Genomic DNA, 22,913 nt, shown 5'->3' with positions numbered 1-22,913 from the left:
ACAATATTGCTTACTACAGTTATGTTACTGTTTATTAAATTTCCAGAACTTACTCATTTGCATACATCAAACTTTATACCATTTAACCAACATTTCCCTGTTTCTGTTGGTCTGCAGCCTCTGACAAATACCACTGCACTGTGTCTATGAGTTTGACTATTGTAGATTCCACATAAAAGTGAGATGTAGTATTTGTCTTTCTGTGTCTGGCTTATTTTACTAACATAATGTCCTCAGTTCAGTTCAGTCATTCAGTCTTGTCTGACCCTTTGCTACCCCGTGCGTTGCAGCATGCCAGGCTTCCCTGTCCCATGACCAACTCCCGGAGCTTGCTCAAATTCATGTCCATTGCATCAGTGATGCCATCCAACTATCTCACCTTCTGTTGTCCCCTTCTCCTGCCTTCAATCTTTTCCAGCATCAGGGTCTTTTCCAATGAGTCCGCTCTTTGCATCAGGTGGCCAAAGTATTGGAGTTTCAGCTTCAAAACCAGTCCTACCAATGAATGTTCAGGATTGATTGCCCTTTAGGATTGACTGGTTTGATCTCCTTGCTGTCCAAGGGCTCTCAAGAGTCTTCTCCAACACCACGGTTCAAAGCATCTATTCTTCAGCACTCAGCTTTCTTTATGGTCCAACTCTCACAACCAAACAAGACTACTGGAAAAACCATAGCTTTGACTAGATGGATTTTGTCGGCAAAGTAATGTCTCTACTTTTTAATATGCTGCCTAGGTTGGTCATAACTTTTCTTCCAAGGAGGGTCTTTTAATTTCACAGATACAGTGATTTTGGAGCCCAAGAAAATGAAGTCTTTCACTGTTTCCATTGTTTCCCCATCCATTTGCCATGAAGTGATGGGACTGGATGCCATGATCTTCGTTTTTTCAGTGTTGAGTTTTAACGTCTTCAAGATTCATCCATATTGCCAAAAATGGCAGCACTTTGTTCTTAAGGCTGAATAACATTCCACTATATTGATAAATGTACATAACAATTTATTTAATCATTACTTATCCAGATACTCAGATTGGTTCATATTTTTGCTACTGCAAATAATGCTTCAGTGAACACAGGCGTGCATATATGTTTTCAAGTTAGTGCATTTATCTTCTACTAAGAAGAATTGATTTCAGGTCTTATATTCAAGTCTTTAATCCATTTTGAGTTTATTTTGTGTATTGTATAAAAGTTATCCATTCATTCTTTTGTATGTCACTGTCCAGTTTTCCTAATACCATTTATTGAAAAGTCTGTCCTTTCTCCATCATATATTCTTGGTTCTTCTGTCATAAATTTATTAACCATATATATTTGGGTTTATGTCTGTCTGTTGGGTTTATTTATAGTCTGTTCCACTGATCTGGATATATCTTTTCATGTCAGTATAATATTATTTTAATGAATATAGCTTTGTAATATACCCTGAAATCAGAGAGTTTGAAGACTCCAGCTTTGTTTCCTTTCTCAAGATTGCTTTGTTATTTGGTGATTGTAGTTCCATACAAACTTAAGGATTATTTTCCTGTTTCTTTGAAAAATACCATGGGAATTTTATAGGGATTGCACTGAATATGTAGATTGCTTTGGGTAGTATGCAAATTTTAACAACCTTGATTCTCCCAATCCATGAGCATGGAATATCTTTCCATTTGTTTGTGTCTTCTTCAATTTCTTTCATCTATATCTTGTAATTTTCAATATAGAGTTCTTTCACTTCCTTGGTTAAATTTATTCCTAGGTATTATATTCTTTTTGATGCATTGTAAATGGGTGTTTATTTCTACTTTTGACAGTTTATTAGTGGTGTATAGAAACACAACAGATTTCTGTACATTTGTTTTGTATCCTGCAAGTTTACTGAATTTGTTTATTAGTTTCAACAGTCTTTCTGTTATGGAGGCCTCTTAGATAAGCATCAAGGCTGCAGCCTGAGAGGCAGACTTCTAATTACATGCACATCTATTGGCTAAGTGTAATGTTTCCCAGACACTTCAGAGGGTGAGTGCTATCTTTGAGTGCTCCACCTGCCCTAGTTTTTAAAAGTATTACCCCAGTTTTTGAAGCTGCCCTCCAGGGAATGCTCCTTGATTGCCTGGCTCTGGTGGCTAGGGGGCTTGCATTTCTGAGACACAATGGACTGCAACTATTGAAGAGATGGCTCTTGGCAAGCTGCAAATCCCAGAGCACTGTGTAGATAACATACTGAGGAAGGCTTCAGGTTTAGCACACATCCAGTGCAAATGACAGAGCTTCTCTCAAGGAATGCAGTCTGTGGACACCATCTTGGCACACTCCCTTTGCCTTGCTCCAGCTCTCCAATATCTCCCAGAAAAGAGCATATACACTTATTTGAAGCCCCAGGTTTTATGACTGCTGCTAAGGAAACACTGCTAGATATCCTGGAGAACAGTGCGTACACTTGCAATCCCACAGGACTATATACATGTGCATACTTTTGAAAGCAGCTGCCTGAGGATCTAGTTTCCAAACAACCAGAATCTAAGTACTAAGAATCTCCCCTTCAAGACACTAATATGCTACTTGGATAAGCACAAAGTTTTGAGAGATGACAAAGAGCTGGAGCAGGGTTGAACAACAAGTTTCACTCTTACACAAGGACACGCCAAGATTAGGAGAGGTGGTTTTTCATCTACTGTATAAAAACCAACACAGAAAGTCAAGCAAGATGAAAAAACAAAGGACTGTGTTCCAATTGGAAGAACAAGATAGAAAACTCATAAAAAAAAAAAACTCAGTGAAATGGAGACATGTAATTTACCTGATAAAGAGTTTAAAGTACTTGTCTTAAAGATGCTCACTGAACTGGAGAGATGAGTCAATGAATATAGTGAGAACTTTAACACAGAGAGAGAAAATATAAGAAACTATCAAAGAATAGTCACAGAACTGTAGAATACAATAACAAGTGAAAAATACAGTAGAAAGGGTCAACAGTGGAGTAGGTGAAGCAGAAGAAAAAAATTTAGTCAACCCAAAGAAAATGCAGTGGAACTCAATAAGAGAAACCAAAAGAAGAGAGAATTTAAAATAGGAAAGATAGCATAAGGGGCTACAAAATAATAAACTAACAAACATTTGCATTTACAGAAGTCCTAGAAGGAGAAGAAAAAGGGGTAGAAATTTTGTCTGTAGAGACAATGATTGAAAACTTCCCTAATATGGGTGAGAAAACAGACATTTGGACTAGGGAAGCCCACTATCTTTTTTAAAAATGCAAAGATCCCCACTCCAAAGCCCATTATAATTTTAATGTCAAAAGTAAGAGCCACAAGAGAAAATGTTTTACATACAAGGGAATCGCTATAAGACTATTAGCAATTTTTCAGCAAAAAACTCTGCAGGCCAGAAAAGAATAGCACAATATATTCAGGATGCTAGAAAAAAATTCTAACTATCTCTTCTTCAACTCTGAATGATAAAGCTTCGAAGTTTTATAGACAAATAAAAATAAAAGAGTTCATCAATATTAAACCAGTGTGACAAGAAATTTTAAAGGGACTTATTTTAGTTGAAAAGAAAGTGTACTAATTAGTGATAAGAAAACAACTTTGGAAAGATGAAGATAAAAAGGTAACATACCAAAACATTTGAGATACAATTAAAACAGAAGAAAAATTGTAATATAAATGCCTAACTTAACTTTATACCTGAAGAAACTAGAAAAACAGGAGCAAACGAAAACCAAATCTACCGAAAGGATGAAATATGAAATAGAAATTAGAGAACAGAGCTTTTATCAAGATGGAAGAGTAAATAGATCCTGAGCTCACCTCCTCCCACAACCACATCAAAATCACAACTATCTTCAGAATAACCATGCATGAAAAAGATTAGAACTTACCAGAAAGGATCTTCTACAACTAAAAATATCAAGAAGTAACCAAAGAGACAGGTAGGAGGAGCAAACTCGCAAAATAATGAAACTTACAGCAACCTACAAACTGGAAAATAATTATACTACACAGATTATCCCATGGGAATAAGAGTTCTTGAGCCCCATGTCAAGCTCCCTTGTCTGGGAAGCAGCACTAGAAATCCAGCACTGGGAAGATGAGCCCCTTCTAAGCATTTTGCTTTGAAGGCCAGTGGAGCTTAATTTCAGGATCTTCACAGGACTAGGGGATAAAGAGATGTCAGTCCCAACATCACACACAAAATCTTATGTGCACCAGGACCCAGGGCAAAAGAATATGACAGGTGCCTAAGCTAGACCCACCTACTGATCCTGGAGAGTCTCAATAAGCAGGGGACGGCTGCAGCTCGCACTGGTGATATAACCACTGATAGTAGGCGTATTTGGAAACATTCAACCATGTGAACACTGCTACTAGTGGCTGCAATCTTGACACATTAGCATCAAGACCTACTTAAGACCTGGAATGCATATGACATCTCCTACAGAAGGCCAGTTCTCCAAAGTTGAGAAATGTAACTAACCTACCACATACATAAAAACACAAAGAGCAATTTAGGTTTAAAAAAAAAAAAAGAAGCAAAAAAAATACATTCCAGTAGAAGGAACAAGATAAAATTTCAAAAGAACTAAGTGAAGTAGAAATAGACAACCCACCCAAGAAAGAGGGCAGAAGAATGACTATAATGTGACCAAAGAACTGAGGAGGACAATAGATGCACAGAGCAAGAAGTTAGAAGTTCTTAACAAAGAGGTAAAAAAATAAAAAAGAAAGAAAGAATGACCAGAGGTGAAGAATAACTGAATGTCCAAGGAGCAGTGGCTGCACGGGCTCAGGAGGGCCAAGAGGAGCCACTCCACGCTCAAGGTCAGGAGGGACGGCTGTGAGGAGCCACCCCTCGTCCAAGGTAAGGAGCAGCGGCTGTGCTTTGCTGGAGCACCGTGAAGAGATATCCCACGTCCAAGGTAAGAGAAAACCAAGTGAGACAATAAGTGTTGCAAGAGGGCATCAGAGGGCAGACACACTGAAACCATATCACACAGACCATTGCCTGGTCTAACTCAATGAAACTAAGCCATGCCCTGTGAGGCCATCCAAGACGGGAGGGTCATGGTGGAGAGGTCTGACAGAATGTGCTCCACTAGAGAAGGGAATGGCAAACCACTTCAGTATTCTTGCCTTGAGAAGCCCATGAACAGTATGAAAAGGCAAAATGATAGGATACTGAAAGAGGAACTCCCCAGGTTGGTAGGTGCCCAATATACTACTGGAGATGAGTGGAGAAATAACTCCAGAAAGAATGAAGAGATGGAGCCAAAGCAAAAACAATACCCAGGTATGGATGTGACTGGTGATAGAGGCAAGGTCCGATGCTGTAAAGAGCAATATTGCACAGGAACCTGGAATGTTAGGTCCATGAATCAAGGCAAATTGGAAGTGGTCAAACAGGAGATGGCAAGAGGGAACATCGACATTCTAGGAATCAGCGAACTAAAGTGGACTGGAATGGGTGAATTTAACTCAGATGACCATTATATCTACTACTGCGGGCAGGAATCCCTTAAGAGAAATGGAGTAGCCATCATGGTCAACAAAAGAGTCCAAAATGCAGTACTTGGATGCAATCTCAAAAACGACAGGATGATCTCTGTTCGTTTGCAAGCCAAACCATTCAATATTACAGGAATCCAAGTCTATGCCCAAACCAATAATGCTGAAGAAGCTGAAGTTGAACAATTCTATGAAGACCTACAAGACCTTCTAGAACTAACACCCAAAAAAGATGTCCTTTTCATTATAGGGGACTGGAATGCAAAAGTAGGAAGTCAAGAGTTACATGGAGCAGCAGGCAAATTTGGCCTTGGAGTACAGAATGAAGCAGGGCAAAGGCTAATAGAGTTTTGCCAAGAGAACGCACTGGTCATAGCAAACACCCTCTTCCAACAACACAAGAGAAGACTCTACACATGGACATCCCAGATGGTAAACACTGAAATCAGACTGATTATATTCTCTGCAGCCAAAGATGGAGAAGCTCTATACAGTCAGCAAAAACAAGACCAGGAGCTGACTGTGGCTCAGACCATGAACTCCTTATTGCTAAATTCAGACTTAAATTGAAGAAATTAGGGTAAACCACTAGACCATTCAGGTATGACCTAAATCAAATCCCTTATGATTATACAGTGGAAGAGAGAAACAGATTTAAGGGACTAGATCTGATAGATAGAGTGCCTGATGAACTATGGACTGAGGTTCATTACATTGAACAGGGACAGGGATTAAGACCATCCCCATGGAAAAGAAAAGCAAAAAAGCAAAATGGCTGTCTGAGGAGGCCTTACAAATAGCTGTGAAAAGGAGAGAAGCAAAAAGCAAAGGAGAAAAGGAAAGATATAAGCATCTGAATGAAAAGTTCCAAAGAACAGCAAGGAGAGATAAGAAAGCCTTCCTCAGTGATCAATGCAAAGAAACAGAGGAAAACAACAGAATAGGAAAGACTAGAGATCTCTTCAAGAGAATTAGAGATACCAAGGGAACATTTCATGCAAAGATGGGCTCAACAAAGGACAGAAATGGTATGGACCTAACAAAAGCAGAAGATATTAAGAAGAGGTGGCAAGAATACACAGAAGAACTATACAAAAAAGATCTTCATGACCCAGAGAAACAGGATGGTGTGATCACTGACCTAGAGCCAGACATCCTGGAATGTGAAGTCAAGTGGGCCTTAGAAAGCATCACTACGAACAAACCTAGTGGAGGTGATGGAATTCCAGTTGAGCTATTCCAAATCCTGAAAGAGAATGTTGTGAAAGTGCTGCACTTAATATGCCAGCAAATTTGGAAAACTCAGCAGTGGCCACAGGACTTGGAAAAGGTCAGTTTTCATTCCAATCCCAAAGAAAGGCAATGCCAAAGAATGCTCAAACTGCTGCACAATTGCACTCATCTCACACGCTAGTAAAGTAATGCTCAAAATTCTCCAAGCCAGGCTTCAGCAATACTGAACCGTGAACTTCCTGATGTTCAAGCTGGTTTTAGAAAAGACAGAGGAACCAGAGATCAAATTGCCAACATCCGCTGGATCATAGAAAAAGCAAGAGAGTTCCAGAAAAACATCTACTTCTGCTTTATTGACTATGCCAAAGCCTTTGACTGTGTGGATCACAATAAACTGTGGACAATTCTGAAAGAGATGGGAATACCAGACCACGTGACCTGCCTCTTGAGAAACCAATATGCAGGTCAGGAAGCAACAGTTAGTACCGGCCATGGAACAACAGACTGGTTCCAAATAGGAAAAGGAGTATGTCAAGGCTGTATATTGTCACCCTGCTTATTTAACTTATATGTAGAGTATATCATCAGAAACGCTGGGCTGGAAGAAGCACAAGCTGGAATCAAGATTGCTGGGAGAAATATCAATAACCTCGGATATGCAGATGACACCACCCTTACTTATAGCAGAAAGTGAAGAGGAACTAAAAAGCCTCTTGATGAAATTGAAAGAGGAGAGTGAAAAAGTTGGCTTAAAGCTCAACATTCAGAAAATGAACATCATGGCATCTGGTCCCATCACTTCATGGGAAATAGATGGGGAAACAGTGGAAACAGTGTCAGACTTTATTTTGGGGGGCACCAAAATCACTGCAGATGGTGACTGCAGCCATAAAATTAAAATACACTCACTCCTTAGAAGGAAAGTTATGACCAACCTAGATAGCATATTCAAAAGCAGAGACATTACATTGCCAACAAAGGTCCATCTAGTCAAGGCTATGGTTTTTCCTGTGGTCATGTATGGATGTGAGAGTTGGACTGTGAAGAAAGCTGAGCTCTGAAGAATTGATGCTTTTGAACTGTGGTGCTGGAAAAGACTCTTGAGAGTCCCTTGGACTGCAAGGAGATCCAACCAGTCCGTTCTGAAGGACATCAGTCCTGGGTGTTCTTTGGAAGGACTGATGCTGAAGCTGAAACTCCAGTACTTTGGCCACCTTATGCGAAGAGTTGACTCATTGGAAAAGACCCTGATGCTGGGAGGGATTGGGGGCAGGAGGAGAAGGGGATGACAGAGGATGAGATGGCTGGATGGCATCACTGACTTGATGGACATGAGTTTGAGTCAACTCCAGGAGTTGGTGATGGACAGGGAGGCCTGGCGTGCTACAATTCATAGGGCTGCAAAGAGTCGGACACAACTGAGCATCTGAACTGAACTGAACTGATAGTAGATTAAATGATACAGAGGAATTGATCAGTGAGCTGGAAGAGAGTAGAGGAACTCACTGGTGATGACCAGAAAGAAAAAGAGAATGAAAAGAAATGAAGACAGTTTAAAAGATCTCTGGGGCAATTCCAAGAACACTAATATTCACATTATAGGGGTCCCAGAAGATCACAGAGAGAAAAAGCCTGACAAATATTTGAAAAAATAATAGCTGAAAACTTCTGAAAGCTGAAGAGAAGTGAAGCACAGAGACTATCATACAGGATTAACCCAAAAAGGAACAAACCAAGACATATTATAATCAAAATGGAAAAAAATGAACATAAAGAGAAAACAGTAAAAGCAGCAAGAGGAAAAGAAAACCAACTAATATAAGAGCACTCCCTTAAGGCCATTAGCTGATTTTTCTGCAGAAACTCTTCAGGCCACGAAAAAATTGGCACCATATATTTAATGTGATAAAAAGGAAAAAGCTAAAACTAAGAGTATGCTACCAAGCAAGACTTTCATTCAGATTTGATGGTGAAATCAAAGGGTTTACAGACAAGTAAAAATGAAAAGAAATCAGCACAATCAAACCAGTTTTACAACAATGGTAAAGGAACTTTTCTAGACAAAAAAAAATAAATAAATAAAAGGCTACAACTAGAAATAAGAAAATTTCAAAATAACTTTATCGGCAAAGGCAAACATACAGCAAAGGTAGGAACTCATACATACACAGAGTAACTGGGAAGGTTAGAAGACAAAAGTAAAATCATCTGCATCAACAAAGAGCAGTTAAGAGATACACAAAACATTCAAATGTAAAAATGTGATGTTGAAAACAGTAATTGTGAGAAGAGAGTACAAAGGCAAGTTTATTTAAATGCATTTAAAATTAAGGTATCAGCAACATGAGATAATCACATATATACACAGACCTCATGTTACCTCCAACACTTTGGCCACCTGATGCAAAGAACTGACTCATTAGAGAAGACCCTGATGCTGGGAAAGATTGAAGGCAGGCGGAGAAGGGGACAACAGAGGATGAGATGCTTGGATGGCATCACCAATACGATGGACATGAGTTTGAGCAAGCTCTGGGAGTTGGTGATGGACAGGGAAGCCTGGCGTGCTGCAGTCCATGGGGTCGCAAAGAGTCAGACACAACTGAGGAACTGAACTAACAGACCCACAGACAAAAATCCATAATAGATATACATACAAAAAAGAAAACAAATTCTAAACATACAACTAAAAATACTCAACAGTCATCAAAAACAAGAGGAGAGTACAAAAGAGGAAAAAGGAAAAAAAGATTTACAAAACAAATCCAAAAACAATTAACAAAACGGCAACAGGAACATTAATATTGATAATTATCTTAAATGCAAAGAAATTAAGTGTTCTAACCAAAACATACAGCAATTGAATAGATACAAACACAAGACCTATATAAGTGCTGTTTACAAGAGTCTTGTTTCAGATCTAGAGAGACACACAAACTGAAAGTGAGGGGATTGAAAAACGTATTCCACAAATGGAAATCAAAAGAAAGCTTAAATAGCAATAATTATATCAGATGAAATAGAGCTATTTAGAAACAAACTTAGAATAAAAATTGTTACAGGGAACCAAAAAAGGACACTACATAATAATCAAGGGATCAATACAGTATGAACATATAAAATTATAAATATATATGTGCCTAACTTATATGCAGAGTACATCATGAGAAACGCTGGGCTGGAAGAAGCACAAGCTGGAATCAAGATTGCTGGGAGAAATATCAATAACCTCAGATATGCAGATGACACCACCCTTACTTATGGCAGAAAGTGAAGAGGAACTAAAAAGCCTCTTGATGAAGGTGAAAGACGAGAGTGAAAAAGTTGGCTTAAAACTCAACATTCAGAAAACGAAGATCATGGCATCTGGTCCCATCACTTCATGGGAAATAGATGGGGAAACAGTGGAAACAGTGTCAGACTTTATTTTGGGGGGCTCCAAGATCACTGCAGATAGTGACTGCAGCCATGAAATTAAAAGATGCTTACTCCTTAGAAGGAAAGTTATGACCAACCTAGAAAGCATATTGGAAAGCAAAGACATTACTTTGCCAACAAAGGTCCGTCTAGTCAAGGCCATGGTTCTCTTCCTGTGGTCATGTATGGATGTGAGAGTTGGACTGTGAAGAAAGTTGAGCACCTAAGAATTGATGCTTTTGAACTGTTGTGTTGGAGAAGACTCTTGAGAGTCCCTTGGACTGCAAGGAGATCGAACCGGTCCATTCTAAAGGAGATCAGCACTGGGATTTCTTTGGAGGGAATGATGCTAAAGATGAAACTCCAGTACTTTGGCCACCTGATGCGAAGAGTTGACTCATTGGAAAAGACTCTGATGCTGGGAGGGATTGGGGGCAGGAGGAGAAGGGGACGACGGAGGATGAGATGACTGGATGGCATCACTGACTCGATGGACATGAGTCTGAGTGAACTCCGGGAGTTGGTGATGGACAGGGAGGCCTGGCGTTCTGCGATTCATGGGGTTGCAAAGAGTCGGACACGACTGAGCCACTGAACTGAACTGAACATAGGAGCACCTGAATACATGACAAATATTAACAGATATAAAAGGAGAAATCAACTGTAATACAAGTGTAGTAGGGAATTTCAACACCCCACTTATACCAATAGACAGATCATCCAGACAGAAAATCAATAAGGAAAACATAAGCCTTAAATAACGTAAGAGACCAAATGAACCTAATTGATATAGAGAGAGCATTCCATCTGAAAGAACAGAATACATGTTCTTTTCAAGTGCATATGGAACACTCTACAGGATAGATCACATGGTATGCCACAAAACAAGCCTTAGTAAATCAAAGTAACAGGCATCTTTTCTGACCACAATTCAATGAGACTAGAAATCAACTACAAGAAAAACACTACAAAAACAAAAACACATAGAAGGTAAACAGTATGCTACTAAACAACCAATGGATCACTGAAGAGATCAAAGAGAAAATCAAAATGTATGTAGAAACAAATGAAAACACAAGGATACAAAAAGAGAAATGAAAATGAAAACATAAGGATCCAAAACCTGTAAATGCAGCAAAAGTAGTTCTAAGAAGCCAGTTTATAGCAATGCAAGTTTACCTCAGGAAACAAGAGAAATCTCAAATAAACAACAGAATATTACACCTAAAGCAATTAGAGAAAGGCCACCATATAAAATCCAAAGTTAGTGTAAGGGAAGAATTCATAAAGATCAGAGCAAAATAAATGAAATAGAAAGTGAAACTAAAAGCTGACTCTTTGAAAAGATAAACAAAATTGATAAACCTTTAGCCAAACTCATCAAGAAAAAAGGGAGAGTGTCCAAACGAATAAAATCAGAAATTAAAAAAGAGAAGTTACAATTGACACCAGAGAAATACAAAGGATCATAAGAGACTACTAAGAGCAATTAAACATCAATAAAATAGAAAGCCTAAAAAAAATAGATAAATTATTAGAAAGGCACAATCTTTCAAGACTAAACCAGGAAGAAACAGAAAATATAAACCAAACAACCATAAGTATTAAAGTTAAATCAAAAAAATAAATACATAATAAAGTTAAATCAGCAATTTTAAAACTCCAAACAAAAGCATCAATGTTCATCAGCAATATTGGCCTGTAATTTTCTTTTACTGTATCTCTGCTTGGTTTTAGTATCAGACTGATCGTGGCCTCATAGAATGAGTTTGGAAGTGTTCTTTCCTTTGCAATTTTTTGGAATAGTTTCAGAAGGATACATGTTAACTCTTCACTAAATGTTTGGTAGCATTGTCCTGTGAAGTCAGCTGATCCTAGACTTATGTTTTGGCCACACAGTGCAGCATATGGTATCTTAGTTCCCTGACCAGGGGTTGAACCTGCACCACCTGCACAGAAAGCAAGGAGTCTTAATCACTAGACCATCACGGAACACTGATGCAAAAATTCTCAACAGAACACCAGCAAACCAAATCCAGTGATATATTAAAGGAATCATACATCACGATCAAGTGAGATTTACTGCAGGGAGACTGACGAGTTTTCAATATTTGCAAATCAAGCAGTGTGATATACGACATTAACAAACTCAAGATAAAAACTTAAGATCATCTCAATAGATGTAGAAAAGGGTTTTGATAAAATTCAACAATGATTTATGATTTAAAGCAAACTCTCCAGAAATTGAGCATAGAGAATCTTTTCTACCTCAACATAATAAAGACCATATATGACAAATTTGGCTCAGACAGTAAAGCATCTGCCTACAATGTGGGAGACCTGGGTTCAATCCCTGAGTCGGGAATATCTCCTGGAGAAGGAAATGGCAACGCACTCCAGTATTCTTTCCTGAAAAAGCCCATGGACGGAGGAGCCTGGTAGGCTACAGCCCATGGGGTTGCAAAGAGTTGGACACAACTGAGCAATTTCACTATGACAAATCCACAGCTAACATATATTCAGTGGTGAAAAGCTGGACACACTCCCTGTAGGATCAGGAACAAGAGAAAGATGTCCACTCATACCACTTATATTCAACATGATTTTGGAAGTCTTGATCACAGCAATCAGAGAATAAAAAGAAATAAAAGTAACCTAACTTTGAAGAGAAGAAGTAAAACTGTCACTGTCTCCAGATGACATGTTACTATTCATAGAAAATCTTAAAGACACTACCAGAAAACTATTTGAGCTCATGAACGAATTTTGTAAAATTATAAGATACAAAGTTAATACACAGAAATCTGTTACATTTTATATACTAACAATAAAAGATTAGGAAAGAAATTAAGGCAACAGTCCTATTTACCACCACATGAAAAAGAATAAACTACCTAAGAAGAAACCTACCTGAGAAGTCAAAAGACCTGCATTCCAAAATCTTTAAGATGCTAATGAAAGAACTTGAAGACAGAACAAACAGATGGAAAGATATACCATGGTCTTACATTGGGAGAATCAATACTGTCAAAATGAACATATTGCCTGAGGCAATTCAGTGTAATCCCTATGAAATCACCAAGACATTTTATACAGAATTACAACAAAAAATTTTTAATTCATATGGAAATACTAAAGACCCTGAGTAGACAAAACAATCTTGAGAAAGAAAAAAGGAGCTGGAGGAAATCACAGTCTGTCCTCAGATTATACTACAAAGTTACATAATCAAAACTGTATGATACTGGCACAAAAATAGACATATAGACGAATGGAATGGAATAGAAAAGCCAGAAATAAACCCGTGCACTTATGGTCAATTAATCTAGGACAATGGAAGCAAGAATATAAGACAGAGAAAAGACAGTCTCTTCAATAAGCAGTGCCAGGAAAACTGGCATGTAAAACAGTGAAATTAGAACATTCTCTAACAACACACACAAAAATAAATTTACAGCAGATTAAAGACCTAAATGTAAGACTGGGTACTGTAACACTTCTAGAGAAAAACACAGGCATGACACTTTTTGACACAAATCAAAGCAGTATCTTTTTGGAGCCATTTATTAGAGTAATGGAAATAAAAACAAAAATAAACAATTGGGACCTAATCAAACTTCTAAGTTTATAAACTTTTGCACAGCAAAGGAAACAATAAACAAAACAAAAAGACAACCTATGAAATGGGAAAAATATTTGTAAACAATGAAACCAACAAGGGATTAATCTCTAAAATGTACAAATAGCTCATAGAGAGCAATATTAACAAAAACAACTCAATCAAAAAAATGGGAAGAAGACCTAAATAAACCTTTCTCCAAAGAAGACATAAAGATCACCAATAGGCACATGAAAAGATGATCAACATCCTAATTGACATGCAAATCAAAACTGAAAAGGGATACTACCTCACACTGGTCAGAATGGCCATCATTAAAAAGTCTACAAATAAATTCTGGAGAGGGTATGGAGAAAAGAGAACCCTCTTACACTGTTGCTGGGAATATAAACTGATACAGCCACTATGGAGAATAAACAGTATGGAGATTCCTTTAAAAAGTAAAAACAGAGTTACCATATGATCCAGCAAATTCCACTCCTCAGCATATATCCACAAAAGATAAAAACTCTAATTCAAAAAGATACATGCACCCCAGTGTTCACAGCAGCACTATTTACAACAGCCAAGACATGGAAGCAACCTAAATATCCATAAACAGATGAATGGATAAAGAAGATGTGTTATATGTATATAAAGGAATATTAGTGAGCCAAAAAAAAAGAATGAAATAATGTCATCTGCAACAACATGGATGGATGTAGGGATTATCACGTTAAGTGAAGTAAGTCAGAGAAAGACAAATATCACATGATATCATTTATATGTGGATCTAAAAAAGTGATATACATGAACAGGGAAGTATATTCAATTCTTCTAATAACTTATAATGGAAAAGAATCTGAAAAAGAATATATGCATACATATGTATAACTGAATCACTTTGTTGTACCCTTGAATCTATTTCAACATTGTAAACGAACTATACTCCAATAAAAATTTTAAAAATTGAAAAAACTACCATTATCCAGCAATTCCACTTCTGGGTCTTTATCCCAAGGAAACAAAAATCACCATCTTGAAGAGATTATCTGCACCCCCATGTTCAATGCAATATTATTTAGAACAGTTAATACACGAAAATAACCTAAATGTCCATCAATTGATGAATGGATAAAGAAACTTGGTGCATGCATACATACACACACACACACACACACACACACACACAAAGGAATGTTACTGGCCATTAAAACGAAGGAAAGCTTGCCCTTGCATCAATATGATTGGACCTTGAGAGCATTTTGCTAAAGGAAATGTCAGACAAAGCAAGACAAATACCGTATGATCTCACTTATATGTGGAATCTTAGGGAAGAAAACAAATACAAAATACCAGACTCATAGGTACAGAAAAAAGGTTGGTGGTTGCCAGAGGTATGTACTGTGAAGTGGGATAAATGGGTGAAGGTGATCAAAAAGTACAAATTTCCATTATAAGATAAATAAGTTCTGGAAATAGAATACACATCATGGTGATTATAATTAACAATACTTCAATGTATATTTGAAAGTTTCTAAGAGAATTAATCTTAAAAGTTCTCAGCACAAAAAAAGAAAATTGTACACTATATGTTGTGATAGATGTTAACTACTTATTGCAGTGATCATTTCACAATATATTTATCAAATTATTATGCTGTATACCTTATACCAACACACTGCCAATTATATCTCAATAAAACTGGAAGAAAACTTTTAAGTAAAAATAGCTTTTAAAATATAGTAACATATTCTAGATATTTAAAAAGCACAACCAAAGACAAAATGTCCCACTATACAAAAATACAGTAAAAAAGGATCTGACAGAATTTGGCCAGAACACCAACAATGTCCACCATACTGATTAATCTAAGCCATTATAGATTACTCTCCTAAATTCTTAGAATGAAAATAAAATTGCTCATATTTAGTAAATAAAATTTCATTTTAAAATATATATGTGTTTGTGTGATAGCATTGAGTACTTTGGCACTCCATGTACATTTCATTGTACATTTCAGACCTGTATTATTTTGGATATAGGATTAGAAGCTGTAACAGAGACACAAGAATAATGGATTAAACAAGTTGGAGTTTATTTCTCTCTTATATTAAAAGACTGAAGAGGCATGGTGATTTAGTCTTATAAATTCCTCAGGAGCAAGGTTCATTCTACCTTACTGCTCCACTACGTAGAGTATCATTGCCATCATTGTGGACTAGGATGTACCAATATGTTCACACTGCAGCCAGCAGGAAAGGGCAAAAGACAAGAGGATAAGCTTTCTTCCTTTAGAACTCTATCTAGATGTGACATGTTACATCTGTCACATGTCAGTATCTATAACTTTGTCACAAAATTCTACCTAGGTGCAAGAGAGGTTGAGAAATGTCTTAATTTTTACATGTCTGGCTAAATTCTGATGAGTTTGGTCTATTTTTTAAAAAACTGACAGAAGCCAAGTAGAACATGTATTGTGAACACTTCCATATACTTCTTGTATAAACTATGCATATTAACGCCACTTTTACTTGGCAAAAATATTTTCTCTTTCATAACTACTTTTGTGAGGACCAAAACATGCAGTTATACAGGTGAACAATTTACATTGGCCATACATGGCAATTCAACTTATGACATTTTAATTATATCTATAATTTAATTAATGCTGATTTCTTGGTTATAAATGCAGATTTCATAAATATTTGATTAATCAATAATTTCCAGGAATATAGAGATAAAAGCAGGAAGTGAGTTTTTAACATTTATATTGAATATGCCCTAATATGCACAGTTAATAAAAAGTAAATGATTGTTGCAAAGAGAAAAAGGTAACGTATGGTTCAAAGGAAGTTGTTAAGGCTAAGAAAAAGTGAGAATGTTAAAGAAAAGTAGCTACAGCTATCTAACGGGTTAATAAATTTCCTTTAAAAATAAATAGAAACAATAACTGCCTTGAAAGAGTAATAAAACATGCACAACTCACTTTTTCACTTATAAAAATGTTATAGTCCATTGGGTTTTGTTCTGTGTCTTCTTTATTTTCAGTAAGAACTGTAAATTCATTCTTTCCATTCCCTAGTTTGTAAAGAAGATGCTGAAATTCAAATGCAGATTCCAGAGGCTCAATTCCATACGAAACATTTTCAAACTGCAATATTCCTCTGTAAAATTACGGACAAAATTTTACTGATTTTCATTCTATTTTATAATTCTAATTTTAACTAATTCTATAATTAATTCTATATTATAAAACTCTGACAGAATTCCAAAAAGAGGATGAGGAGGAGGAAGGAAAGAGGGGAAGGAGAAGAAAGAAAAGATACAGAATGTTTTTGGGCTCTGTATTTTGTCCCACAGTCTTTGTATTTTGTAGATGACTCTGAACAGACCAAAAATAAAAATTTTCCCAATTCCAAAAACTATCTATCTAATTTTCTTTATAGTTATAAACATAGCTGAAATTATTAAATCAGAAATTACATAATCAGTTGCTTAGGTATGCAGCAGTACTGTGTATACAGCATTACATGATCAAGTCATTCCCCTGTCCTCCAAGTCAGTGATTTAATGAAAGCAACAGCATATAGAAATTTGTAAAAATTTTGATCTGTTTTGCACTATAATGCTTACATTGCTTGTATAACAAAAGGATAATGAGCAATTTTATCCATAAAAATAAAATTTAGCAGTAATTACAAGGCATTTATGAATTTTATGTACATAATCTGAATAAGAAATTTAAAGTAACATAGAGTAAACAACTTTTATAAGTATTCTTCCTTGAATATAGGTAACAGTTCTAGCGACTATTCTCTAAAAACCAAATTTTAGAATTCCATGTAAAAAGCACCAAGTAAAATTCGTTTGTGAAAACAAGGATCCTATACTACAAAAATGAAGATGAAGAATGTCCTGACAGAATGGAAAGCCCTCCAAGCACAAAGGAGGAAACTTTACAATTCTTAGAGAGTTTAAGACAGTGATATTACTAGAAAAAATGAGTAAGTACTATAATAATTATTATTTGTTTATACAAAAGCGCTTCCTCTCTCTGCAGATGATTTCCCGTGTGAAAGGGCATGCTTCGTTTATGCATTTTTATATCTCCAGACACTAGTCTAGTAACTGGTACAAAAATATTCTCTGAAAAAAAAGCTACCCAGAACTTAGCTCTTCCAATTTGTTGTAGTCAAACATGTTCATCTGTCATTTCCACAATAAAGAATAAAAGCAAGGACACCAGGAAATCTAAACTTTCAAGGAAGTTGTGACAAGTCTCTGGTCTGTCTGGGAATTGAGGAGAAATAAGAGAAGAAACATATTCAGAGGAATATATCATTCAGTGGTATGATGGGAATATCCACATGGGAATATTCTCCACATGGAAATCCTCCACCAGCTCCACACTTGGAATAAACTAACCAGTTCACTGCAGCCAAATATCACAACTATGGTGTTTGCATATCAAGGACAAAATATACATAACCTCAGTCCAGAGCACGTGCTAAGTGTGACAAAAGAATTCGGATATCCTTCAATATATCCTTGGTAGTAGCATTGACCCTAGAAGGGAGAAAGTAAAGTAGTTACCTAGGAGTTGACAAAACTTTCTAATGACTTCTTAACTTTTTATACTTAGAACTTTCTGAATACTTTTCATAGGCTCTATACTGTCTATCGGAGAAGGCAATGGCACCCCACTCCAGTACTTTGCCTGGAAAATCCCATGGATGGAGGAGCCTGGTAGGTTGCAGTCCATGGGGTCTCTAAGAGTCGGACAGGACTGAGCGACTTCACTTTCACTTTTCACTTTCATGCATTAGAGAAGGAAATGGCAACCCTCTCCAGTATTCTTGTCTGGAGAATCCCAGGGACAGGGGAGCCTGGTGGCTGCCGTCTGTGGGGTCACACAGAGTCGGACACGACTGAAGTGACTTAGCAGTAGCAGTATACTGTTTATATCATTGTGAATAAAAAGACATTCAGAGAAAAACATCTCCCCAGGTTTGCCACTTTCACTATATTAATGCCACTTTTCAGTTCAATGCTTGGTGTATTAATTTACACTGTTTCCAAAGTTTTATATCATATTTTAGGTAAAATTATTTTCCAAAATAGAAATTTAGGTCATTAATTAAAAGACAAAGATTGTGACTCTGGATATTCTTTAAATTCTGATAGTCTGCTAAAATGAGATGTCTAAAATTTAAGGTCACACACAAAAAATTGAAGATCTAGAAAAAGATATACCACACCAACACAAACCAAAAGGATAACTCTGAAGCAATACTAATATTGGAAATGTAGACTTTAAGGTAAAAAGCATTACTAGAGATAAAGAGGGACGTTTCTTAATGATAAGAGTTTCAATTCACCAGGAAGATATAAATATTCCAAATTTGCATTCATTTAATAACATAGCTTCAAAATATAAAAAGTCAAAAATGAAATAATAATAAAAATAAATGCATAATCATACTAAAGATTTTTAAGCAGACATTTCTGTCAGTAACAGGTAAGTCTAGCATTCAGAATCTATAGAGGACTTGAATAGAATGTTAACCTCATAGAGATAGAATACTACACTTTAACTATATGAAATACACTTTTCTTGCACAGAGTTCTTTTTAACTACTTTTTACTGAAGCATGTAGTTAATTTACAATGTAGTAGTAGCTTCAGGTTCTTGCCTGGAGAATCCCAGGGACGGGGGAGCCTCGTGGGCTGCCATCTATGGGGTCGCACAGAGTCAGACATGACTGAAGCAACTCAGCAGCAGCAGCAGCAGCTTCAGGTGTACAATAAAGTGATTCAGTTATACATACATACATATAAATGTACTCTTTTTCAGATCCTTTTCCATTACAAGTTATTACAAGACATTGAATATACTGTGCTATACAGTAGATCCTTGTCATTTATCTATTTTATAAATAATCACATGTATATATCAATCCCTAAGTCCTAATTTATCTCTCCCTCCATCATCCTTTCTGATAATCACAAGTTATATTTTCTATGTCTGTGAGTCTATTTCCATTTTGTAAATAATTCCACTTACATCATTTTTTAGATTTCACATATAAGTAATATCACATGATATTTGCCTTTCTCCATCTTTTTTCACTTAACATATAAATCCCCAGGTTCATCTTTGTTGCTACAAATGGCATTACATCATTCTTTTTTATGGCTGAGTAACATTACACTTTCTTTTTAAAGAACACAGAACATTTACAAAAATGAAACCATATTTTGAGCCATGAAACACAACAATAAACTTTAAAGGACTGAAATCACACCAAATCAGTCTCTGACCACAGTTCAATTAACATGGAGACATAGCAAACATCATTACAAACAAAAAAGGAAGATTATATAATTTCTACAATCTCATGGTGCTATATATTTTGGTATAAATCAATGTAATTTTTCTTATTAATGCACTCTTCTATGTTAGAAGTAAGGGGAGCAAGAAGGAGCAAGAAAAGGAAATTAATGGTCCTTTCCAATTAGAAGTAAAGTAATATATATCAATAATATTCAACAAATTTTTATCATATGCTATGTGATAGGCATTTTTCTAGGCACTAGGGAGGCATCATTGAATAAAACAGACCAAAAGCTCTGGTCAAATGAAGATTATATTGCACTGAGGGAACAATAAATAAAGTATATGATACATCATATATTGATAACCACTATGGAGAAAAACAAAACAGGAGAAGTAAAAGAGTACGAAGATTAAGAGTGCAATTTAAAATAGGGATTGGACTCCCCTGGTGGTCCAATAGTAAAGAAATCTGCCTGCCAATGCAGGGCATACAGGTTTGATCCCTGGTCCACATGATTCCAGCAAGATTCCACATGCTGCAGGGCAGCTAGGTCCATATGCCACAACTACTGAAGCACCTGCACCCTGGAGCCCAAGCTCAGCAACAAGAAAAACCACAATGAGAAGCCTACCCACTGCGACTGGAGAGCAGCCCCCGCCAGCTGCGACTGGAGAAAGCTCGCTTGCAGCAATGAAGACCCACCATGGCTAAAAGTATAAGTTTAAAAAAAAAAACATTTTTTAAAATTTGAAATCTGGACTACTCAAGGACTAATTGGATGGTTTTGAGCAAAGAACTGAAGAAAATGAGAGAGAAAAACATTGTATCTTGGGAAAGAGCAAACATCTGGATGAGAGGAAATAGAGAAAAGTTCTTGAAAGGAGAACATGTCTGGTATGTTTAAAGAATAGCAAGGAAGCCAATGTGACTTGAACAGAATTACCAGTGTAAAGAGTAACAGGAAACGAGGTCACAGAGGTAAAGAGGGTCAGACTGTGTAAAGCCTGCAGGATACTAAAATGATTTTCACCATTTCACCCTACTTAAAGGTTTTTATTTATTTATTTTTATTTTTGGCGGTGCTGGGAATTTGATGCTGCATGTGGGCTTTCTCTTATTGGTTTTCACTTTGTGAACAATAACTCATCCCATGAAGGCTTCTGAGTAGAGAAGCAACAAGATCTGACCAGGTTGGTTTTTTGTTTTGGGGGGGGGTTTTTTTTTTTTTTTTTTTTTTTTTAATCTGACCAGCTTCCCTGGTGGCTCAGAGGTTAAAGCGTCTGCCTCCAATGTGGGAGACCCAGGTTTGATCCCTGGGTCAGGAAGATCCCCTGCAGAAGGAAATGGCAACCCACTCCAGTATTCTTGCCTGGAGAATCCTGTGGACAGACGAGCCTGGTAGGCTACAGTCCATGGGGTCACAGAGAGTCAGACACGACTGAGCAACTTCACTCACTCACTCACTCAGGTTTTATTAATAGGATTCATCTGGTTGTCACGTTGAGACCTGACCCAGGGAATGAGCAAAGTGTGGAAGCAGGGAGATTATTCAGAAGTTATCACAATAACCCAAACTAGATGATCTTTACTTGAAAAACAGTGGTATCAGCAGACAGAGAGAGAGGAAGAAGGTAGGTTCTAAGTACATAATTTGAAAAGTAGAATCAATAGGATTCATTGATGGATGCTGCTACTGCTAAGTCACATCAGTCATGTCCGACTCTGTGAGACCCCATAGATGGCAGCCCACTAGGCTCCTCTGTCCCTGGGATTCTCCAGGCAAGAACACTGGAGTGGGATGTCATTTCCTTCTCCAATACATGAAAGTGAAAAGTGAAAGTGAACTCTCTCAGTCATATCTGACTCTCAGCAACCCCATGGACTGCAGCCTACCAGGCTCCTCCGTCCATGGGATTTCCCAGGCAAGAGTACTGGAGTGGGGTGCCATTGCCTTCTCCAATGGGGGTAAAACAAAAGAAAAGATTTCAGTCTACGATTTTGGGTTCAATAATATTTGAGCTTGTTTTTACTATTATTTAATTTCTATTCATTTATTCAACAAAATATAAACAAATTAAATTCTGCTGCAGAGTAGAATATACTAAGTCAGTCTCAGATCAGTTCAGTCACTCAGTCGTGTCCGACTCTTTGCAACCCCATGAATCGCAGCACGCCAGGCCTCCCTGTCCATCACCAACTCCCGGAGTTCACTCAGACTCACATCCATCGAGTCAGTAATGCCATCCAACCATCTCATCCTCTGTCGTCCCCTTCTCCTCCTGCCCCCAATCCCTCCCAGCATCAGTCCTTTCCAATGAGTCAACTCTTCACATCAGGTGGCCAAAGTACTGGAGTTTCATCTTTAGCATCATTCCTTCCAAAGAAATCCCAGGGCTGATCTCCTTCAGAATGGACTGGTTGGATCTCCTTGCAGTCCAAGGGACCCGAAAGAGTCTTCTCCAACACCACAGTTCAAAAGCATCAATTCTTCAGTGCTCAGCCTTCTTCACAGTCCAACTCTCACATCCATACATGACCACAGAAAAAACCATAGCCTTGACTAGACGGACCTTTGTTGGCAAAGTAATGTCTCTGCTTTTGAATATGCTGTCGAGGTTGGTCATAATTTTTCTTCCAAGGAGTAAGCGTCTTTTAATTTCATGGCTTCAGTCACCATCTACAGTGATTTTGGAGCCAAAAAAATAAAGTCACCCACTGTTTCCACTGTTTACCCATCTATTTCCCATGAAATGATGGGACCGGATGCCATGATCTTCGTTTTCTGAATGTTGAGCTTTAAGCCAACTTTTTCACTCTCCTCTTTCACTTTCATCAA

The 22,913-nt window shown here is 37.2% G+C and overlaps 1 protein-coding gene across 11 annotated transcripts in view; it reads right to left on the bottom strand.

The window, feature by feature from the left end:
* The window catches only part of ADAM32 (ADAM metallopeptidase domain 32), a 180,539-nt gene that overhangs the window by 136,198 nt on the left and 21,428 nt on the right, over window positions 1-22,913 (bottom strand). For all 11 annotated transcript variants that reach the window (XR_015156223.1, XR_015156224.1, XR_015156225.1 and 8 more), the window contains 2 exons: window positions 18,229-18,305; window positions 16,726-16,903 (listed from right to left, as the gene is read on the bottom strand). Coding sequence is in view for 8 of the 11 variants with exons in the window: in XM_086380389.1 (XP_086236515.1) it covers window positions 16,726-16,903; window positions 18,229-18,305 (255 nt within the window). In the remaining 3 variants the exon portion in view is untranslated. The remainder of the gene's footprint in view (window positions 1-16,725; window positions 16,904-18,228; window positions 18,306-22,913) is intronic.

Source organism: Bos grunniens, chromosome 27, assembly GCF_055505025.1.
Source record: "Bos grunniens cultivar Pamir isolate PY7600 chromosome 27, Bosgru_T2T1.0, whole genome shotgun sequence".
NCBI classification, from domain to species: domain Eukaryota; kingdom Metazoa; phylum Chordata; class Mammalia; order Artiodactyla; family Bovidae; genus Bos; species Bos grunniens.
Note: the sequence above shows the minus strand (reverse complement) of the source record. Positions and strands in the feature narration are given on the sequence as shown.